The sequence below is a fragment of the Barbatula barbatula genome (genome assembly GCF_947034865.1).
Source record: "Barbatula barbatula genome assembly, chromosome: 8".
Taxonomy (NCBI): domain Eukaryota; kingdom Metazoa; phylum Chordata; class Actinopteri; order Cypriniformes; family Nemacheilidae; genus Barbatula; species Barbatula barbatula.
In genome coordinates, this window is record NC_136771.1 from 16,035,602 (window position 1) to 16,051,703 (window position 16,102).

Here is a 16,102-nt window from a genome sequence, read left to right on the forward strand (position 1 = left end):
AGTTTATCTCAGATGCCGCTGGACATTGAAATAATGATGGCGCAGTGTACGGAGGAAATTACATCTGATTGCGTTGGGGCATCGGTGCAAGCGATAGAAGCGCAAGACCAAACCATGTCCTGGGTAGCTATGACCTCACAAAAGCCAACAGAGTATACAGAGTTGACTGAGAACTACTCTCAAGACGAGATACGACAGGCTCAGAGAGATGGACCAGTAGTTAAACTGATGTTGGATGGAGAAAAAAACCCCAGACACTTAGTGAAGTACACAGAGTCAAAGTTTACTTCGTCATTGGGACAAGTTTTCATGAAAGAGGATGGAATTCTTCGAAGAAGAACAACTACTCGAACTCAGCTTGTGTTGCCAGAACAATACAAACCACGTGTCTTGCAGGAGATACATTGTAAAATGGGACATCAAGGAGTAGAAAGGACAATATCTTTGATTGGAGACGATTGGCCGAAAATGCAGGGTGAAATTGAACATTTTGTGACCAAATGTTGTCACTGCTTGAAACAAAAAAAGCCAAGTAAGGAAACTAGAGCACCACTCTTAAATATTATCACCACCCATCCATTTGAACTGGTCTCTGTTGACTTTTTGCACCTTGACAAGAATAAAGGAGGGTATGAATATATCCTGGTGATAGTCGATCACTTCACGAGTTTCGCACAAGCTTATGTCACCACATCAAAGTCGGCAAAAACCGGGGCTGAACGAATCTTTAATGATTACGCCTTGAAATTTGGATACCCCCAGATAATTCACCATGACCAGGGAGTTGAATTTGAAAATCAGTTGCTTTCCCAGCTAAAGAAGGACTGTGGAGTTGTAGGATCGCGAGCGACGCCCTACCACCCACAAGGAAATGGGCAGGTGGAACGCTTTAATCGGACGATGCTCCACATGTTAAAGACGCTAACGGAAGCACAGAAGTCCAACTGGAAGGAATTGTTGAACAAACTTACCTTTGCCTATAACAGCACGCGATGCGATGTTAGTGGATTCTCACCATTCTATCTCCTGTTTGGACGTTCACCAAGATTACCTGTAGATTTGCTTTTCGGATTGACATCAGAGGAAGGGACTGAGGACCACTCGGAATATGTAAAGAGATGGAGCCAAGGAATGAGGGAAGCATACAAGATTGCCAAAGACAACAACAAGAAAGTAACTGAGAGAAACAAGAGAAACCATGAGGGAAAAGTGAGAAGCTCTGCGTTGCACCCAGGAGATCGTGTTCTGGTGAGAAATCTTACGCCAAGAGGAGGGACAGGAAAGTTGCGAAACTATTGGGAGGATGCAATACACACGGTTGTTCGTTGTGTGGGAGAAGAGGGCCCTGTCTATGAACTAAAACCGGAAAGAGGAAAAGGAAGGTCAAGGGTTCTACACCGAAATCTCTTGTTACCGTGCAATTACCTACCACTAGAACCAGAGCCCCAATCACAGCCAAAAACAAAGAGGAATACTAAAGAATTGATCTCCAGGGAAAGGCGTGATTCTGGCTCAGAGGAAGAAAGTGAAGAGCCTGGCTATTATTACTTACCTGTGTTCCAGCACCAACAACTTGAAGAGAGAAATCACTCAGAAGAAATAAATCTACCTGTTATCAAGCACCAGCAACCTGTAACGGAGAATCAGTTTGCAGAAACAAACTTACCTGTGGAACAGAGTTGTCAGCCTGTGGAGAGAAGTAACGAGGGTGTGGAAAGTGAAGGTGTGAGGTTGGATCAAGGATTTGTAGCTGATGATGAACATTGCAAGAGAACAGGAGTTCAGATGGTCTAAGAGAGAGCGAAGACCACCGAAGATGTTCACCTATGATAACCTTGGTACCCCAGCATGCTATGGGATAGAGTGTATAAACCCACACATGTTTCAGTTCCCTCAATATGGGAGGCCAAACTTGAATCCATGGGCACCCCCAGTACCAATGTATCAGTTAGTATATTTACAGCCATACAAGGAATTGTAGGCATACTGAAAATAATAAATCAGGTCGTGCTGCTCAGAAAAAACTCTGATGGTGAAGCAGCATCCCTGTGTCTTGTGTTTTATTTATCATACATCTTCCCTCATCAGGCTGTGGTGAGGGCGCTACAACTGCAGCCATGAACACATCTTAGTTATCATTGATTATACCACTCGATATCCCGAAGCCTTGCCCCTCCAAAAAGCAACAGCCAAGTTCATTGGTATGGAGATATTCCCGTTCTTCAGCCGTGTAGAGATTTCCTCTGAGAATCACTTTTTGGAATTACCAGAATTACCTTTAGGAATGCTTGGTGCACCCACCACCTTCCAACAAATGATGGACATCCTTCTATGACTGCACCAGGAGTATGAAGGGCTTGACTCACAGCTAACCACAAGAAGTGCCATCTCGGTTTGGCTGAAGTGCAGTGCTTGGGTTTAAGCATCGGCAGAGGTCTTATACAACCACAAAGCTAGAAAGTCGAGGCAATACAGAATGCCAACCAACAAAACCCAGGTATGCGCTTTTCTGGGGTTGGCGGGATAATACAAATGTTTTATATCTAACTTCTCCTCTCTAGCCAGCCCACTGACCAACCTGACCAAAAACAGGCAGCCCGAGAAAGTAGAACAGACCATAGAAGCGGAGAATACATTATAAGTCCTCAAGCAGGCGCTCTCCTCATCCCCCGTGTTCATCATCCTCCAAAGGGGAAGAGCACCCCGTGGTGTACATCAGAAACTCATCCTGGCTGAATCCAGGTTTGCCACAGTTGAAAAAGAGGCTCTGGTCATTTAGTGGGCCATCCAGAAGTATTACCTGCGGGGCCAAAGCTTCACTCTAATAACAGATCATGCGCCGCTCATGTAGATGACCAAAACCAAAGTGGTTCCTTGTTACCAGGTGGTTCCTTGCACTCCATGACTTCCACTTTAAATCGGGCTGGAGCCTCTAATGGTAACGCCAACGGTTTGTCAAGGATGTGGTCAGGCTGGACATTACGGTCAGGTAATCTCCCCCCGTTTCCCCCTCTCTCCTCACAGATGCACACACCCTACCAGGATGACACTTTGGCCAGTCTCCCAATGCAGAATCAGCGTCACCATGGAAACAAAACACCCACAGGTATCAACTCTACAGCTGCCCGACCTTTAGCACCTGATCACAGTCTAACCCACCTCTTATAAGCGCAGGAGAAGAACAAAAATTATGTTTTGTTCTTCCATGCATACTAATGTGTTGACTTTTCTGTTTACACGGAAACCAGTGGCTGACGTTTGGCTCTCACTCACCAAAAGTCTTCACTTCCCCAGTACGCCTCGGAGCACCCTTTTGGACTGTCCCATGGTACAAAACACTCACATATTTCACCTTGTTCCCTCTTTGTTTAGACTATGCACTAAATATTGTGAAGAAAGAATCCTTTTGTGCCTGTATCATACAAGGTTATCACAAGGTTATAGTTTCTCAAACAATGCATCTCACAAGGTAATGAGCGCATATACATAACATGCAGGTATGCAAAATAAATCTTTGGGAAGGTAAATGTGAAAATATTTACTTGAACGGACATGACCTGCGGGCCCGCTGCATAGCTGGCACATTTGAAATCCATTAGAATCCCTTTAAATACCTTATATCTGCCCCGGTACCAACAAAAACCTTCTTAGAGTTTAGTTTCCCCATTAAGGAATCGTTTTGTCAAAACGAGCAACTTCAGAGGACGAATAGCATATAAAGAAAACAAGCTGTTGTGTTTGCATTTATGTCTCTTATAAGACCATGCAGTTCCGGCTTGCTTTGTTAGTAGCTTTGAATGGAGGAGTTTGGTTCGGTGACAAGGCATGCGAAAATGTAGAGAGAATAAAGGTGAGACAGATTATATAGTTCAAAAACACTCAACAATAGGGAACGCTCTCTCTGCGTTTTCCATACGATAATTAATCACAGTCCCGGTGAAGCCTCTAGTCTCGCTCCACCGTATCAGCACATTAGCCAGTCAGCAGTCCGTCTCTCCCTCTCTTGTCCTGCATCTCCGCCGGCTTTATGCTCCCCAACGCCACTTACTGTAATAAGTGTGGCAGGCAGAGACGAGACAGAAACAGAACTTTACAATTTGAGCCCCGGAGGGTGGTTTATTGTATAGGCAGAGTGGTGTATGTGACTCCCGGAGAGAAGGCCATGGGGAAGATGGCTCGTCCTCAGTCCGGCAAAGTCTTGTGGGTGCTCGTGCCTCAACATGGTAAGTGGTGCAGGTGCTGTGTAGCAACGGATGTTGCGCGGACGTTGCGTCGAGTCGGATAATCTGTTAGAGAGGGAAAAAATACCACACGTTAGTCAGGACTCTCTGTGGAGAACAAGCTCACCCTTTCCTCTTCTTTTGCAGCCTGTGGGGCATCCGGGACCCCTCCATCATGGGGCACACGAAATGGTTCGGGTCCCTGCAACGCCAACAGACCGGCCCTGACCTCCCCGCTGCCCTGGAGGCAGGAAGTGGGGCCAGGGGAGGAGCAAAGGGGTATGTGGATCCCACGGCGGGGAACCTGGGTCTCAAGCTCTACGCTCCTGACTCTTTGGTGTGTCCAGGTCCGGTCTTGGTTGTGGGGATGGAGAGAGAGATGCCATGGGTAGGGGTTCGCCAACCCCGGGGCATTCCACCATGTGATCCTCCGCCAGCTGGATGTCCAGTCCAGCGACGCCGGTCGGTGGCACTGGACCCACTCTGCCGTCTTCCTGGGTAGGCAGGTGTTGAATTATTCCATTACCACCCGATTGATGATTTCATCAACATCTTTATTACTGGTGCCATTTTCAAAACACAGCATTACTGTTTAATCACTTTTTCAGCTCGTAGCTAACACAAAATAAATTTTATTTATCATAATGAACATGACAAAGACAGAAAGAACAACCAATTCAACTGTGTACCCATCTGTATTAACACAATCAGTGCACTAGGGTTTTTGTGTTAACTATTGAAATATTGACATATTTCTTACCTGTTCAGAAGAAATAAAGCCATGCCAATTTTAATTCCCCATCACATTCCCTTTTTCTTTGTAAACTCTCATCAGTTCATTCTTTCGAATCACCTGACGAATCACCAGATCTCAGAGTTGCTTGGTGTTTAAAAGTAAAAGTACTAAACGCTGCCATAAATAATACTCAGTTGTATAAAATCCTACCCAGCAGTTGTGAGTACATGATACAAATCGCCTGTCACTCGCAGAGTCCACATGAAAGCTATCCTCTTCGTTTTGTTCACGAATGTGACGAAATGATGCATACACAAACGACACCAAATAAGGATTTCTGGAAAAAGACGACCTGACAAGGAAAATTACAAACCATTATTACAAGCTTTCCGTGGTGAATCCAGTGTGGGTAGTGACACCTTATTAAACACCGCTCTTTCATGTACTTGCTAAATAATTGGTTTTAGGAAACGTTTACTCAAAAGAACTTATGGACTGCAACTTTAAATAAATTCAAAATATCAAAACAAAATCACTCCACAATGACTATTACTTGATCTTTAGATCAGTGGTCCTAAAACTACTATCAGTTAATAAACGATAAGCAATAGCTTAAAACTCTCTTCATGATGTATGAACCTTAATTAGAAAGATGATAACATTCAGAACTTTCATAATTTACCATAAAGTATGTTAAATAATTAAATAATTTTAATTTATTTTTTGGATTCTCTTTTATATTTTGAGACTGATTGTGATCTTTTACATGGGGCACAATTAAACCTAAATAGACAAGGGGCTGGATTCACAGAACATTCTTTAGAAGAAAATTCTGCATACGAATTAAAAAAAAAGATTAGGAATATTCTTTTCTCAATATTGATTTACAAAGCATATGTTATTTCATTCTTAGGGAAAAAAAAATGTTTTTATGAAAAATCCTTCTTAAGAAGGAACATTCTTACGAACTTCCTATAATTTATGTTGAGAACAGTTTCATGAATCCGCTCCCAGGTTTTTAATTTTATTGTTGTGTGTTTGCGTAACTGTAATAGACCCGCTTCGATGAAGACCAAGGCCGATTTCATGCAAAACCATTGTTTATAAATGGTGTCATGTATATTTTATCAAGCTGAGAACAGGAGAAGACTTTGTTTAATATTTTGCTCTTTTTGATATTTAGAACAGTTTTGGTTGTGTTGGTAATTTAACCAAATGAATGTCTCATTAAAGAACAACATGAGCATTTAAGGACAAAAATAATATTTGTTATCATTAGGGGCCCAGCCCTGAAGGGGCTATGGCCACTACTGCCTCTGTTGGTATTATTATTATTCTTAACCAATGGGAGTCTATGATAGCCCGTATGTAGGAAAATGATGAAACTTGACACACTCGTAGTGGAGGTCCTCAATAGTCCTGTGACCTGGTACGGGTCTCTAGCACTCATTCTACAGCGTTACAAGCAGTTAAAAAAGCATTTTTCAAACAGGAAATCCAGTTAGGGCATGCATGCTCATACCATTACAGTGGTGGCCATTTTGAAAATTACAGTACAGTAATATTATTATTATTTGTGAATCCTCGTTAGCGCCACCTATGGGGTCGCAAGATTACAAATATGAAATGTTGTCAGAAAACCGTGATCTTGGTGTCTACCGATTTCTCAGGTCATGCCGGATTGGGTGATTATGATTATATCAGGTCATGCCGGATTGGGTGATTAAGATTATATCAGGTCATGCCGGGGGTGATCATGATTATATCATGACTGGATGATTGGCCTGTACCCCATTTTGAAATTTGTCATAAATTGTGATATATTTTGAACCGTATGTCATATCTGCATGAATGTTGGCATGTATTATTGAAGTAGTGTCCTGAACGTACCTGTGACCTTTGAAGCCTATAGCGTTCATTAGATATATCGCATTTTATAAAATTGCTCATAACTCTTGAACCCTTTGTAAGAAGCTGACTTTCTGACAGTCGTTATGTTCCCTCGTTTATGCCGATTACATTGACGTCTCAATGTTTTGATGTCTCTTTTTTTCGCTACTCCTTATACAAATGTTGTTAAATTGAAGTTCGGGTCATTGTAACCTTTGGACAGAAATGTCGCACAGAAATGACTGAACAGATTTTCAATAGAACAGATTTTTTTCATTGTCTCTTTCACGTATTGAACTATTCTGACTGTATGTAATGTGTTGTGCCTTACTATACAAAATAATATTCTTATCTGTTTCACACGTACACTGTATTTCCGTTACTTTTGCTTTACTCTCTAATTTTAGGCCCTTCGGGGAATGTCCTATATCAATGATTGAAGCTCTGAAAGGTGATCCTCGGCAGCCAGGTTGCACTTTGTCAACTGAGTGGCACAGCCTATTAAAGCACATGCCTCGAGACCAGTGATGCCATTAAGTTAACACGATTAATTTAAAGTCAGGTGGGTGTAAACCTCTGTCAATTGCTTTTTTCATTTAGTAATGTCCTTCAGAAGATATATAAATAAATGGTTATTAGGAAAAAAGTTTACACCCACCTGACTTTAAATGAATCTTGTTGACTTTGTGGGCATCACTGAATGTTTCTATCTATTGTAATAGTTGTGTATGAGTTGTCCTCAATGTAAAATGAGTAATCTCAACATCATAAATGTACTGCTGGACATGAGTCAAATATCCATAAATGCTAAATAACTAAAGATTATGATTATATTATTTTGAAGATCAGTGGACAGTTTAATGACTCATGACAAACAAAAAACCTTTAAACAACCATGACAAAACATAAAAACTGTCATTGATGGTTAAGGTAACATCATACAGTATTAAGAATCAGGGGTGTGTAAACTTTTGCCCTAGGCAATTTTCTTTTAATTCTGTTATTATTCTTTGGTGTAAACCTTATGTTAACATTTCATTTGTGAAATATCTTGCTCATGGCAAGACTAAATAAAAAATAAACCTTGATTTAAAAAACCTTCTTCCTCTTCTTGCATTCTGCAAGGGTTGTGTCAAATTTTGAGCAGCACAATATATACTTTATAAATAAATACATTATTAATTATATCATATTGTGCTTTTGATAAAATGTATTTGATTGAAATAGAGGGAAGAGCAGTTTAATAAAGAAAGTACACTTTTTTGGGTATTTTGTTTAACCAGTTTCCATGTTTGAATCTAAATTAAAATCATGTAGAAAAAAAACTTGATGAAACAACTTGATGTTTGTAAGTATTTTGCTTAATCATTTGTATAATCAACTCAGCTACTCAGGTAATATACACAATGACTTTCTGAGTGTATTTACTGTTTTATAAAGGCATAAATACAATGTATGCTTACTCTGTACACTGTGGACTTTTAGCAGTTGAACTACTCATGGCTATGGGGAATCATAAAGCGAATATCAGTAATTACATAAAAAATCTAAAGGATAAATAAAGACAATGCAATAATTAAAGACTAATATCAGAAAAACATTCATTCCATGTTTTTTATGACTTCATCAAGTTGATGTGTCTTGTTGTGGACTATGCTAAAAAAGTTCCTCAGGCATGTTTTTCACTGACGTTGTTTTGCACGGGATTAGTATTATCTGGGGACCTCTTGTGATTTAGAAATTACCTCCCCACAGTAGTTCATGTGGCTAATTCGCACGGGATAAGTGAAGCTTGTGATTCTACTCAAATTTACAGACTTACAGTATTTCCGGGATATGATGGCAAGGCTATGCATATAGTTTGCATAGCCCAGTCATCCTCAATAAGCGGTCCGCGGTCCGGATCCGGGCCTTTGCTTCGTTCCATCCAGACCGGAATACATAGCCTAATAAACCATAGCCAACTTTTGACTATTTTTGTTGTTTAAATTGAGCCGTGTGTCTTCACAACGTAGGATCACATCACACGCGCTCTCAGGAACATTTATGTAATAGATATTTTGCCGCCAAACGCATCATTTGAACCCTTTTCCGCTTTGTGCGCGCTGCTTCAAAGACGCGCCGCATGAAGAGCAGCAAACACGTGCTTATTTAACAACACTGGTGCAAACACGCAGAGCCGGTAAATGGACACACAACAGTAAACAAAATGCAGCGAATATTAAAGCATTTATATCCATCAGTCTGTTTACTATATGTCTCCAACCTTTCAACCAGATTTGTGATATTTAACTAACCATAGCGGTTTTAACTACATTTAGCATTAGCATTATTAGTCAGCATGTAAACATTTGTGACACTGTGAAAACCCGGACTAGCATCTAATCATCGAAATGGTTACTATAACAAGCATCAAAGATTCTTTTCAAGTAGTAATTTCACTAAGATTTTGGTATTATTCAGTCAATACTGAAGATATTGTTATATTTTTACATATTATTCTGTAGGATGAGTTTATGAAGGACTTTTGCTGCAGTTTCACATTTTGTAATTAACAATATTTTAATTGGGAAATTATTTAAAGATGGAAGAAGTTCTGGTATGCGAGTGAAAAGGTGACAATGGCATGGAAAAGCTCATTTAGTTTTCTGTTTATGATTTAAATTTTTATATTACATTTGCTGTTTGCATGTTGTCAGTAGTTTTTATTTACAAATATTAATTATCAGACTTCTATTAAGAGGGCATTCCCCTAAAGCCACAGAGCCATACAGTATATCCAACTGGGCTAAATAATAATAATATCAAAACACTTCAACTCAGCCTCCATTATTCGCAAACGATAGAAAACTATTAGCCCGCCAAATCACAGAGATGCCGATTGGCACGGGATTAGGATCACAGACAACCTCTGCAATTATTACAAATGACAAGAGGTCCCCAGGTAATACTTAGGGCTTAAGTGTTTTCTCCTTGGTAACCACGTCAACTAAAACTTTACTACTGACCATAATAATTTTTGAACAATGCATACTTTTATTTTGCTTTAAATTAATAAAAAATTTGTATTTTGAAACATTTTACTCTTTGTTTAGATGTAGGTTAATCTATTATTTTATAAACTGGTGACATACAATTTAAGCACACCTTGTTACAGTTGAATTGACTCTTATAATCCTTGACAAATCGTTTAAAAATTAAATACAACTTAATTTTGCCAGTGACTGATAAATTTTTAATATAAAAATTGTACAAGAAATCTGATACAAAGTTCAAGAGGTATTTGGACAAAATATGAATAAAATTCCATTTACACCCCAAATCATATGCATTTTATGCAAAATAAAGTCAAATAAAATAAAATGCAAATAAAATAAAATAAAATGGTTGTGATACAAAAGATGCTATGTTAAATCAGTTTAAAATCTTGTCATTCTTTCTGGCTTGTGTTTGTTAATGAAAACAGGACTATTAAACAGCATCGGTAGGTTATCAATGTCACCATTAGTAAGTTTATGATGTGAACTTTCTCTGATGTAGATGCACTTTTCATAAGTGGGCAAAAAGAACTATTAAACAATCATCTACAACAAACATCACATTAGAACAGGTTCACAAAATATAAAAAAGGTTCACAAAATGTCAAGCTTATTTATTGTATGTTGTTGCACAAAAAAAAGAGTAGTAAATATTTAACTTGCATTGAATTAGAGGATTTTTTTAACCATTTTCATTTGACTGATATCCGTATAAATAATCAAGTTTACTTACACCTTTCCGAAGCTGTAAAATGTTGACCATAAAAAGAGATAACATATAAAAATGAAAGTTGTTTCATATGAAGTACTGTCCTGAACAAACAATTTCACATAACAGATGCTTATACAGTCCACAGCACAGAAAAATAAAGAATTATTTAATGTTTACAAATGCTTGATTTTTAATACAGTTCTGTTACATCAATGATGACTGTTTTTATGTTTAGGGAGTCATTAAGTCTGTTGTTTAATCCGAGCCATTAAACTTCCCATTCAGAAATATCCTCCTGCACATCCTTTGCTGTTCCAGAAGCTTCTGCATATTTGACCCTTTTCAACAGTGGCCATATTATGTTTACACACTGATTACAATTAAGGAGCTTAATCACAACTATTACATTAGATATTATACCAAAATTCACTAGTGCTCATGATGGAAACACGACGATCATAAAACAGTCAGGTGTATGTAAATGTTTGAACAGGAAGATTAGTTTACAAATGTGCTATTAGTTTAAAGTACTATTCATTAATGAATATAGTAATGTCCTTCAGAAGCTAAATTCATATGAAGAGTTTGTTTTTCCGAACTGCAGTTTGATTGATATTCATTAGAATGCACAATAAAAAAAACATGACCTTTGATTGTTTTAAAAAGAGTTATCTCATTTCGGAAATAAACTCTTCATATGTTTTTAATCAAATGATCAATCATCCTGTTCAGTTTACATCCACTGGACTCCTAAAATGAAAGGGAAGTTCTTTCAGCATTTACTCACCCTCATAAAATTCCAAGTTTCTTTCTTGTCCAGATAAGGTAACAGTTATTAGCAGTTATAGTCAGTTATTATTCTGTGTTGTGGACACAACTTATTCAGGTCAGTAAACTATAAACAAACCTAAATGTTTATAATTCCTCTTATTTTTCCAAATCATAACTTACGGTATGATCCCATCTGTAACACTGGTTTGATTTGGAAATTTAGCTAATGTGAAAATCAAAAGTAATCTAAGAAAATAATCATAATAAAATTAATTTAATTTGATGTTTCTGGTTCTGTGTTTTAACATCTCATATGCTCAAAGGAACAGTGATAACGCAGCAAGCTTAAAGATCACCTTTGAAAGAGATTCAGTTTGTGATGGTCCTGTTCTCAGAGCTGCATTGGTCTAATGAAATATTTAAGGCTTGCTTAGACTCTTTTAGCCAGTGACTCCATTGTAAAACCCCAACTCTTATGTTGGGACAGTACTAACTGCCCAACTCTTCTGTATACAGAGCATCTTGCTTGCTTTTAAGAAACTAGCTGGATGTCCTAAGAAATTTGGGCTCTTTCTTTAACTTGGTTCTTACTGCACCCCTTGTCTTATTCTCCCTTTGATTTATTTCTCCACTTTAATAACTGACACAAGAACCTGCTTTTAAATCTATTTCCTCTTTATACTATCTGCGCACTCTGGCAGATTTTTTTAATATACACACTTTTAAATATAAATGCTAATACGGACACAGTAAGGGATTCTCTTTTAGAGACAATGAGCTCACTCTTTAGCCAAATAATCATATTAATGCTTTGAAGGTGGCCAGGCCATTCTTTTAAGATTTTTTTGTTGTTACGCTGGTTGAAAGTCTCTTCATGTCCTGATGGCAATCACTAAATAACATGGTCTAAAATTATTTATAAATATAAATATCTACTGTGGAAGGCGCATGATCATAAAATGTTTGTCCATTCACTGCAATGGACCGAATTTCCTACTTTGAGATTGGTTTGCCATCATCATTGCCATCATTTGAGTCTTTGGTTTTACAATCTAGAAATATAAACCTGGAGGTTGATCATTTCCTTTAGTTTGAAATACAGTATCACATTACCCATCTTTAAAAAGTAATGGCCTAGCATTTGTTAATTCTACACGGATATTGAAAGACAGCAGGAAAACAGAGGAAGGGAAACAGGAGAGAGAAACAAAGCATTGGTTTTCTCAATTGTAATGCAAGAAACATTCACTGATCACTTATTTGAATTGCTGCGAGTTGTTAGCTGTATCAGTGGCAGAAAATACCAGATTCTATGTATTTTTAATGATGCACACTACGGTTTCCTCTCTAAATTCAGACTCTTCTATCCAGTACAAACAGCGAAATCCAGTCAGTCTTTATTTCAGCATTAATACCTTTTTTAACTTTATGAAGTACCAATATTACTTCATTCCTTCAAAATAAGTTTTTTGTATTATTCCAGTTGAGAGCAACTGACATCAATGAGCAAAAATCTTATTATTTAATTTTTTAATTACCAATGGTTTCATTAACTTAGTACCGATTTCCCCATCGTCTCGTTATTGTACGGCCAACAGACAATGCTTGCCTAGAACAAGTTAATAAATTCAAACCATTCGCAGAGGACATACGTTTCTAAAAATAAAGCAACAGAGAAGATAGCAAAACCTCAAGACTGATAAAAATGTATCAACTTGGATTTTGGGGAATGAACTGCGGTTTTGGTCACACTTTAGGGACACTTTGTGCAACACATGTGAAATGAAAATTGTATTTTTATAAGATAAAACTAAGCAAATTAGTACAGACCAAATATAGTCTTACTAAAGCTTTTAAAGTAACACTACATGCAGTACAAAGATTGCCTTCCCAACCCTTAGGCTAATGCAGCCTGTAACCGTACACATGTACTCCTTAGTAACATTTATGTACTGCATACAAATTAATTGCCATTTATTTGAATGAATTAATACCAGAAACACTAGCTAAATAGAATGGATACTGGTTTTAATTATGTCAGATGTGGTTCCTCCCATATAAGATCTGGCACATTTCTGTTAAAGGTACAGTAATTACCGTTGGCACTGTATCTTTAAAGATTTTTACCTTCATGTTGGACAACCATCATTGTTAAGTGTTATCCTTATAATCCTAAACAATACCACTCATATAGTTGCAAAGTGCAAAACTTATTTTTTTCTTTTAAGTTTTTTATAAAGCTAAAGCTATAAACATAAGAAAATAAAAGGAAAGGTACTTTTTTAGAGCTGAAAGCATGCCAGCTCAATCTCAATATCTAACAGGTAGATAAAACAAATCACATGTCACATGATTTTCTTTTCTCTTTTTAAGGTAAAATATTCCGAAGCCAACATAAAAGAACCAAGCTAGGCAAATGCTACTTTGTCTTGAAGTGAATGTCATTGACTTCAACATAAAAACAACCATCCCACCCTTACCACGCACAAAAAAACATATCAATACAACTGTTTTACACCAAAGCCCCTCGGGACATTATTTACATATTTAAGCCATTCATGCTCTTTTATGGGATTCTTTTAAAAATTGTCAATACACAAATACATAGAGTTTTTTTCATAATTATTATCATTTCTGCAGGCAACAGTCACAAATAAAAGATCGAAAGAGAGGTTTGGGTCAGGGACGGCGGGATCTAAGCATTCAAATTTTCAGTCATATGCTTCCAGTATCAAACAAAATTGTGTCCAATGAACACAGTGCGGCTTTGTCTTTTTCAAATTAACAACAAGTTTTGAGACTGTTATTTATGGTATGGCAATATGTCAATTAGAGAGGAGGCTGCTTTGAGGATTATGTTGAGTTTGAGGCAATAGGGTAGGAAGGGATCTGTTCTAATCAACCATGATGGTATAGGGGGCGTTTTTGTGCAGGTTGGGGTTCTGGCTATGCCTGTTTCTGCTTCTCACAGAAGAAAACATCATGTTGCAGCCAGGTACTTTGCACTTGTGCATTTCACGCAAGTGGACAGTTTTGTAGTGCACCCGAAGGGTCCCTTTGTTACTGTACATTTTGTGGCATATGGTGCATAGAATGCTTCCTGCCCCATTACCTCCACTAGATGGCAAGATGGATGGTGAGATGTTGGGATCACAGCGTAGAAAACCATCCTCTGTGTCTCCTCTTTCATACTTTCGGGTCTCTTTCTCATCTTTATCTTTCCCTCCCACACTTTGGTCCCCAGTACTGAGGGTGCTGTCCTCAATGTCACTAGCGCCATCCAGGTCATCCAGCATGATGCCCTCATCACTACCCTCATCAGACTCCTGCGAGGATTGCACACTGCCACTTGACTGTACACTGGAGGTGGTGCTAAGGTCCAGTACCATGTAGTCATCATTGGTGCCTCGGAAGTAGCCGTTGCTGAGTGAATATTCTGTGGTGGCTGAAGATCCCATCGCCTGGTGGCCAATGCCTCGTGGTGGGACACTGGCAGGGCTCCCAACCCCCTCCATTCCCAGGTGGTGGCCAGCGTAGATCTTTGATAGGAACTCAGCACGCAGATCCTTAGGCAGGGTCACAAGCTGGGAGTCCAGCACAATGTCATCCAGCTCTTTGGTCAGTAGTTTTCGGTGCAGATTAATGTTGGAGCTATGTCTGCAACAAGATAAAGGACAGGTTCTTGTGGTTATTCTGTGCTAGCATCTTACACATTCTGTTACTGTAGGACTTATCATCACATCAGTAGAGAAGCACTCTATTGCATTTACTGCATTTTTAGGTTTCATTCGAGTGACTGCATGAGTTTGTGTGAGAGCACACTACGTTCTGACACAGCAGGGAGTTCAATCACTCTAAACCTGCTTAGACAGTATTCTGCTAAAGTGTTTACTCCTGTCAGCACGTCTGCAGGCATGCACAAATGCAATTGACTCTGACTCAATTAAATAATCCACCACATTGAATGGGAGTTTATCAATTGATTTGAGCTGTGGTAATGCAATATTCGAGGGAAACTCAATATCATATTAACTCAGACTCGGACAGCATTAGCACATTGACTCACTTTTAAAGGTAGCTTAATCGAGACCCATAAACGTATTGTTCGTGTACTCCTCACTTTAATAAAGATGGACTTTCTCTCACCTGAGTGCAGGATCACATAGCACACACGAGGGAGAGAAAGTGCCTTTGCATTATTTCATCTCAGTCCGAATGTATTTTCTTAAAACTTGTTCTGCCCCTTCACAACTGCTTAAGAAATGACTTAGACAAAACTGAGACCATGCAATATGTCAACTAAAAATGACATAAATGTTACATATAGTGTCACAGAAAACCAAAGCATACCAACAGTTCTTGCATGTAGAATGGGGTAACAAAAACAAATGGAACAACAAACCAAGATATTAATGTGAACAGAGTCTTTGTGGGTTTTTAAAAATCAATCAAACAAACAAACCAATCAACCATTGCCAGCTACATTTGCAAACCAAACGATATGTAGAATTAGGAAAAGAAAACAAGCAAACAAACAAAGAAAGATGACCTCAGGGATCCCTGGCCATGCAAAAGTGACTTAAATTAAAAGTTAGCCTAAACGTAACTGATAAAAACATTACACAGTGTTGTAGAGCTTACCAGCAGTGCCATGGTTGATGCAGTCAAAAAGGGTCCCTTTTCTTTAATTATTTAGTTCCCTATCCGACATTCTCCTGCAAGAAGTAAAAATAAA

General features: G+C 38.5%; 1 protein-coding gene across 2 annotated transcripts in view; it reads right to left on the bottom strand.

Annotated features, from left to right (window-relative positions):
* Positions 1–13,381: 13,381 nt before the first annotated feature.
* bnc2 (basonuclin zinc finger protein 2) overlaps positions 13,382–16,102 on the bottom strand; it is a 124,306-nt gene continuing 121,585 nt past the window's right edge. For both annotated transcript variants that reach the window (XM_079462518.1, XM_079462519.1), the window contains one exon: positions 13,382–15,024. In XM_079462518.1, the coding sequence (XP_079318644.1) occupies positions 14,262–15,024 (763 nt within the window). In that variant the 3' untranslated portion in view covers positions 13,382–14,261. The remainder of the gene's footprint in view (positions 15,025–16,102) is intronic.